Source organism: Manacus vitellinus, unplaced genomic scaffold (genome assembly GCF_001715985.3).
Source record: "Manacus vitellinus isolate BGI_N305 unplaced genomic scaffold, ASM171598v3 scaffold_61_pilon, whole genome shotgun sequence".
Classification (NCBI taxonomy): domain Eukaryota; kingdom Metazoa; phylum Chordata; class Aves; order Passeriformes; family Pipridae; genus Manacus; species Manacus vitellinus.
In genome coordinates this window covers 1,792,817-1,800,956 of record NW_021940696.1, presented here as the reverse complement: position 1 = coordinate 1,800,956, position 8,140 = coordinate 1,792,817, and the positions used below count along the sequence as shown (strand labels likewise).

General features: G+C 39.8%; 1 protein-coding gene across 1 annotated transcript in view; it reads right to left on the bottom strand.

The window, feature by feature from the left end:
• The window catches only part of ATRN (attractin), a gene marked incomplete at its 5' end in the record, with an annotated part of 149,321 nt that overhangs the window by 7,666 nt on the left and 133,515 nt on the right, over nt 1-8,140 (bottom strand). Inside the window, 2 exons of the mRNA XM_029963709.1 lie at nt 501-597; nt 7,693-7,800. Of these exons, the coding sequence (XP_029819569.1) occupies nt 501-597; nt 7,693-7,800 (205 nt within the window). The remainder of the gene's footprint in view (nt 1-500; nt 598-7,692; nt 7,801-8,140) is intronic.

Below are 8,140 nucleotides of genomic sequence, written 5' to 3'. Positions count from 1 at the left end.
GGATTTAATTAATCCAGCTTCTCCAGCAGCATTTCCTACACCAATGGAATTTCCCAGGAATTTGTCCGGGCTCTTTCCAGGTGATCCAGGTGTGGAATCCACCACCAGTTTCCCTCAGGAGACAATTTCCCAGCCCAATGTTTTCCCCAGGCGGGTGGAATCGTGTGATGGCTCAACCTCAACAGTTTGATTTCGTCTCATTATTTCTATTTACGCTGCTTTTATTTGACAAATTGGAAAGGTTAATAACGTGTCACATAAAACTAAATGGCCAGAACAATAAATACTCAGTGTCATTTCCAAAACACAGCAGCCCTTTTATTTAGGTCTTGTGATACAACCACCAGCACATTGCTTTTCAAAATGTATTACCAAAAAAAAGAAATAACTTCGAGAGAATTATTTTTTTTTCCCCCCCCTTAAAAAAGAAAAACATGTTGCTGTGGTTTGATCAAATAACTCTTCCGTGGTTTTCAATTTCCAGGAAGGAAATTTAAATTAAGGGAAAAATCTTATGGTGGGGGATGAGAAGAGGAACATTACCCCAAACAGTTCAAACCTTATTATTTGATTCCACTTTGTTGAGGTGATTTCACTCTGCACAAAAAAAAGGGTCAAATTCCATTTGCAAGTTTTTAAATTGTGCCATTAAAAGCTGAGTGAACATTTGTAAAAACAAGTTACAAGCAATTTCCTGGGGTAAAAAAAAAAAAAATAGATTATTAAGCTTTAAAAATCATATTCTCAGGGTAATATGTGTGTCCTGCAAGATAGAGATGAATGCAATCCCAGCAATAATTCACAGTAAATGAGTTTAGATTAAAAATTTACATTTACCTTGTGCCTGTATCTACCTTGGAAGTGACACAGAGGCAAGGAGGGGGGGAAATGAATTGAACACGACATGGACCCAAAACTGGATGTGAGGAACTAAATAAAATTCATATTCAAACCCTCAGATGAATGTTCAGGGTCTGAAATTGAAAAGAGAGATCTGAGCATCCCGGATTTCCAATAGCTGGGAGCTCACACTGAGTTGCTCCCACTGCATTTAACAACTGCTTTTTATTTTTATTTTTTATTTTTATTTTTTTATTTTTATTTTCATTCCAGCAGCCACCAGCTCTGGGAGAAGGAAAAGGATTTTGGGATTTGGGATTTCTAAGGCCAGTCACCCTGAGAGGACCAAATCTCATGTCACAGCTTTGAGCTTTGGACACCACCACTCATCCTTCCTTTTTCCGTTCCCTGGGGGAAAAGATGGGATGGATGAGGCCATGGGTAGCAAATCTGGGCAATAAATAAATATATATATATATATATATTGATTTTTTATGGATGAAGAGGCAGGATTTTTATGGTTCTTTTTGACCACTCGGGCTGGGTTTTGTACAGAAAAAAGTAAAAGAAGTAAAAAAAAAACCAACCCAAAAAAACCCAGTTGGATGAAGACTGAAAACAGAACACACACAAAATAATTCCTTGGCATAAAGGAATGCAAAACCAGGTCCCTGATAATGCTGGGGAGAAGCTGCTGGTGTTATTAGGACTTCAATCAGAGAGATGCTCCTCAGAGGGGGAAAAACGAGCTCAGCAAATCCCTCTCCTGTGGGAAGCTTTGTGCTCCTCCCTCTCCCTCCAGCAAATTCCTCCTTATCACCTAAAATCAGGGTCCAACCTGAGGAAATGTTTTTAGCCTTCAAATCTCAAACCAGTTTAAATCACTTATCAGCCAAATGTTCCCTAAATACAGGGCAGGCTGAGCAGATATCTCTGGTGGTCTCCTGACAGCTCCCTCCCAAATATTTACATCCCCTATTATATCATGGCAGTAGCAAAAGTTTCCTCTCTGATATTTTTTTTTCCCCCTGATTTTTCAATTTTTTTTTTTTAAACTGGAAATAATTCACTGGGGGAAGGTTTTATGAGGTGTTTCTGTTGGTGGGATGTCACTTCTCCCTGACATGTCCCCCTTGTAACCCCGATGCTCTGGGAGGGGAGTCTGTTGGGTGGAAGTGGTTTTGCTAAAGACAAGGACACAGCTACAGGCTGCCAGGCTTGGAATTCCTTGGTGTTAATGCTTGGAAAAGCTCCTGGAACCAGCAAACACCAGGAATTAAAGTGCCTTTCCAAAGGCAAGTTAAGGAGCCCCGAGCCAGGTCAGGTTGAATCACTCTGGCCTTTCTGCCCTCAAAGGCTGCACAACCACCTGCAGATCAAGATTATTCCATTATTTCCCCCCTGAATTCCATCCCATTCCTCTCCAAATATTATCCTTTTGAGGATCATGACCTTCAGCTTATTTCTATTGTCCTTGAGAAACCCTGAGCTGCTCTTGTCCCCTCCAACACACCTCGAGAGGATCAGGGGAAACAGGCTCAGGTTGGGCCAGGGGGTGTTTAGATCGGATATTAGGGAAAATTCCTTCATGGAAAGGGTTGTAAAGCATTGGAATTGGCTGCCCAGGGCACTGGTGGAGTCACCATCCCTGGAAGTGCCCAAAAACCACCAACAGTGACAACAGAACAAGAAAAGCTGGAAAAAACATCATTCCTCGGCCTTTGGCTCTTCACTGAACTCTCCTTGCATCAAACAGCCCCAAAATCAAGTCACAGCAAAAATTAAAATGAAGGTGAAGTCACCCTGGAGCTGGAAGATGTTTCATTTTAAATCATTGCCAGCCCTGCACCTTCCCCAAACCCTCCCCAGGACTTACAACTCATCTCCCTGCTCCTTTCCTGCTGGTTGGAGCTCCACTGGAATGGAAAAGGAACTGAACAAGGGGGAAAAACTGACTGAAAATACATGAATTAATCTGTGGAACCCCCTTCCCACTCCCAAATCCACCCAGCACTTCATCCCAGCTCCTCTGGAACAGATGGGATCTCCTGGCAGCCTCCAAACCACTCGACAGCACTTTCTCCCCTAACGAAGCAAACTAATTACTGGGGGAAGATGCTGATTCCCATCCATTTTCCTGCTATTTTTTAAGGAATCAGCCAGCTTGCTGTCTGAGGAAGGACTTGCAGAGAAGCAGGTTCTTCCAGGAAAAGCTTCTAAAAAAAAGATAAAATTTCCAGATTCCTTCAGGAAAAGCTCCTAAATAAGATAAAATTTCCAGATTCCTTCAGGAAAAGCTCCTAAATAAGATAAAATTTCCAAATTCTTTAGGAAAAGCTTCTAAATAAGATAAAATTTCCAAATTCTTTCAGGAAAAGCTTCTTCGAACTATAAACTTTCCAAATTCTTTCAAGGAAAGACTATAAAAAAATTATACTATTTTTATTATTTTTATTATTTTTTTTTACTATATTGCAATACTAAATATACTATGGAAAACTATAAACTTTCCAAATTCTTTCAAGGAAAGACTATAAAAAAATTATACCATTTTTTATTATTTTTTTTATTAAATTTTTACTGTATTACTACACTAAATATACTATGGAAAATCTATAAACTTTCCAGATTCCTTCAGGAAAAGCTTCTAAAACCGGTAAACTTTCCATATTCTTTCAAGAAAACCTTCTAAAAACCTATACACTTTCCAGACTTCTTCAGGAAAAGCTTCTAAAAACCATAAACTTTCCAAATTCTTTCAGGAAAAACTCCTAAAAACTATAAACTTTCCAGATTCCTTCAGGAAAAGTTCCTAAAAATTATAAACTTCCCAGATTCCTTCAGGAAAAGCTTCTGAAAACTATGCAACTTCCAAATTCTTCCAGGGAAAGCTCCTAAAAAAGACAAAATTTCCAGATTCTTTCAGGAAGAGCTCCTAAAAATGAGAAACCTTTTAGATTCTTTCAAGAAGACCTTCTAAAACCTATAAATGTTCCAAATTCTTTCAGGAAAAGCTCCTAAAAATTATAAACTTCCCAGATTCATTCAGGAAAAGCTTCTAAAAACTATGAAATTTCCAGATTCTTTCAGGAAAAGCTTCTAAAACCCATAAACTTCCCAAATTCTTTCAAGGAAAGACTATAAAAAAATTATACTACTTTTTATTATTTTTATTTTTTATTTTTTTTTACTGTATTACAATACTAAATATACTATGGAAAACTATTAACTTTCCAGATTCTTTCAGGAAAACGTTCTAAAACCTATAAACTTTCCAGATTCTTTCAGGAAAAGCTTCTAAAAACTGTAAACATTCCAAATTCTTTCAGGAAAAGCTCCTGAAAAAGATAAAATTTCCAAATTCTTCAAGGAAAAGCTCCTAAAAAAGATAAACTTTCCAGTTTCTTTCAGGAAAACCTTCTAAAAACCATAAACTCTTCAAATTATTTCAAGAAAAGCTCCTAAAAATTATAAACTTCCCAGATTCTTTCAGGAAAAGCTTCTAAAAACCATAAACTTTCCAAATTCTTTCAAGGAAAGACTATTAAAAAATTATACTTTTTTTTAAAAAAAACTATATTACAATACTAAATATACTATGGAAAACTATAAACTTTCCAGATTCTTTCAGGAAAACTTCCTAAACCCCATAAACTTTCCAAATTCTTTCAGGAAAAGCTCCTAAAAATCCTAAACGTTTCAAATTCTTCCAGGAAAAGCTCCTAAAAAAGATAAAAATTCCAGATTCTTCCAGGAAAAGCTTCTGAAAACTACAAACTTTCCAGATTCTGTCAGGAAAACCTTCTAAAAATCCTAAACTTTCCAGATTTTTTTTCCAGGAAAAGCTTCTAAACCCTAAATACTCTCCAAATTCTTCCAGGAAAAGCTCCTAAAAATGGCTGCAGGGGATTACAGGCCTGAGATTAATTTGATAACAAGCCCTAAAAAAAAAAAGCCTGAGCTGCAGCACCAGCAGTTGAGCCACTTGGATGAGTCCCAGACATCCAGGGATGTTCAACACAGAGAAAAAAAAAATCACAATATTCAGCACAAAGAGTTGCAGAGAAAAGCCAAGAGATTTTGGAATAACTGAGCAAATTCAGCGTGGATTTGCAATCCAGTGGGGATTTGTGGAGTGGGAAAGAACCCAAAGCTGCAGCCCCTTAATAGGGACAGTCCTGCAGGTAAATCCCTTTTTATTATTCCAAAGCACCCCGGGAAAAATACTAATTGAAAACACAGCTTTAATCCCATCCAGCTGGAAAACATCAGTTTAGGATGGAACTGGCTGGACACTGGGCTGCCAACTGGCTCTGGACAATGGAAAAGGGAATTAATCCCTTGCAGACAAGACTGTCCTATTTTCCACTTATCCTTTGTCACCATCCAATCAACTCCTCAGGAACCAAAGGCTTGGATTCCCACAAGGAAAGGAAACCATTGGTGATGACACAAGTTTGGGGTTCTTGCACTAAAATGAAGGCTCAAATTTGGGCACTGAGGAACTGGAGGATGGTTCCAGTCCAACAGCACACCAGCATTTCACTCTTGGCTAAAAACAGCCAAACTAGAAAGAAAATACAAATTAAACCACAATTTGTCCAGTTCTGTATCATCCCATCCTGCATCTCCCTGCTGTCACAAGCTTTTATTTCCATGCAGGTGCTCTGGACAATGGAGAAGGGAGTTAATCCTTTGCAGATAAGATTGACTCAATTTCCACTTCTCCTTTGTCACCTTCCAATCAACTCCTCAGGAACCAAAGGCTTGGATTCCCACAGGGAAAGGACACCATCAGTGATGACACAAGTTTGGGGTTCTTGCATTAAAATGAAGACTCAAATTTGGGCACAGAGGAACTGGAGGATGGTTCCAGGGACACCTTCCACTATCCCGGGTTGCTCCAACCTGGCCTTGGACACTTCCAGGGATCCAGGGGCAGCCACAGCTTCTCTGCCCAACCTGTCCCAGGGCCTCCCCACCCTCACAGGGGAGAACTTTTTCCTAATATCTAATTTCAATCTACTGTCCTTCAGCCTAAGGAGGAAGACTTCCAAAAAACTTCAGCCTCAACAAAATAAAACAATCCAGCTGCCCTTGGGCAGGGAAGAAAAACAATCAGTGCTCTCAGGTTCTTCATTTTTAAGTTTTGCAAGTCAAGGCATCACCTTAAAAAGATCTTTTAATTCAATTGTTGCCTTTTTAAACATGCTTTTCCTAAAACTCCAGCATGTTGTGTTTAAGACAAAGTGATTTCTCCAAGCTCCTATTTGCTCGTCACGAGATCTATCTATTTATAATCAGAAATATTTTAACAGCGTTCCAACAGACAGATAACATCCCAAAAAACAGTTTATATTCCAACAAACAGATTATATTCCCAAAAAACAGATTATATTCCAACAGACAGATTATATTCCAACAGACATGATTATATTCCTGTTTGCTTTGAGGTATCACCAAAGAAAGGTGATTTTATTNGCTTGGATTCCCACAAGGAAAGGAAACCATTGGTGATGACACAAGTTTGGGGTTCTTGCACTAAAATGAAGGCTCAAATTTGGGCACTGAGGAACCGGAGGATGGTTCCAGTCCAACAGCACACCAGCATTTCACTCTTGGCTAAAAACAGCCAAACTAAAAAGAAAATATAAATTAAAACACAATTTGTCCAGTTCTGTATCATCCCATCCTGCATCTCCCTCCTGCCACAAGCTTTTTCCCCATGCAGGTGCTCTGGACAATGGAAAAGCAAATTAATCCTTTGCAGACAAGAGTGTCCCGTTTGCCACTTCTCCTTTGTCACCTTCCAATCAACTCCTCAGGAATCAAAGGCTTGGATTCCCACAGGGAAAGGACACCATCAGTGATGACACAAGTTTGGGGTTCTTGCATTAAAATGAAGACTCAAATTTGGGCACAGAGGAACTGGAGGATGGTTCCAGGGACACCTTCCACTATCCCGGGTTGCTCCAACCTGGCCTTGGACACTTCCAGGGATCCAGGGGCAGCCACAGCTTCTCTGCCCAACCTGTCCCAGGGCCTCCCCACCCTCACAGGGGAGAACTTTTTCCTAATATCTAATTTCAATCTACTGTCCTTCAGCCTAAGGAGGAAGACTTCCAAAAAACTTCAGCCTCAACAAAATAAAACAATCCAGCTGCCCTTGGGCAGGGAAGAAAAACAATCAGTGCTCTCAGGTTCTTCATTTTTAAGTTTTGCAAGTCAAGGCATCACCTTAAAAAGATCTTTTAATTCAATTGTTGCCTTTTTAAACATGCTTTTCCTAAAACTCCAGCATGTTGTGTTTAAGACAAAGTGATTTCTCCAAGCTCCTATTTGCTCGTCACGAGATCTATCTATTTATAATCAGAAATATTTTAACAGCGTTCCAACAGACAGATAACATCCCAAAAAACAGTTTATATTCCAACAAACAGATTATATTCCCAAAAAACAGATTATATTCCAACAGACAGATTATATTCCAACAGACATGATTATATTCCTGTTTGCTTTGAGGTATCACCAAAGAAAGGTGATTTTATTCGCAGCAGCTGCAGGTACTTGCAGCCAAACGTTGTCTGGTGCAAAGCTGATTTTTTTCTCTATCAGAAGGCACAAAACTAACAAGGCAAACCCAACATCTCACAGGCTAAAATCAGCACGAGTTTTATCTGAACCAGCCCAGAAGTTTTCAGTGAAAATCCGAAGCGATAAAATCAAATTCAAACGGTACCTGTTGGCCCTCCCGGCATTCCAGCTTCTGGAAAACGGGGAGGGTTTGGGATTATTGCAATAAACACCTGGGACAAATGGTGGAGAGGACCATCCCAAAGCCCCAGCTCTCACCTTTATGCTCCCCCCGATGAGATCTGGTGGCTCTTCATCTGTTTCTAAGGCAACGTTGATGGAGGCGAAGGGGCGACTCGCCATCTGTTGCATCTCACGCAGGAGTTGCTGGTTTAACAAAGAGAAAAACACCATCAGCACATTGTCCCCACGTGAAGATGTGAAGGGGGAAAATGTCTCTAAGAGGAAAAAAAATAACCTCCCGGGGTCGTAATGGGGTTTAAGATGCAGGTAATGGGAAATATTCGCGTTGTAGAAGTTCTCGGGACAAGCTCGGCGCGGAGTCTGAGGGAGGGAAAACGACCTGCCCGAGTCTCCATAAAGCAGATATTTTACTTTTTAAGCTGCTGTTTGTCACCACCTGCCCGATTCCCGCTCCACAGGATTTGTGGGAATCATTTTAAAACTAAACAGCAGCGCTTTGTTAAGTGCTGTAGGAATGAATTTG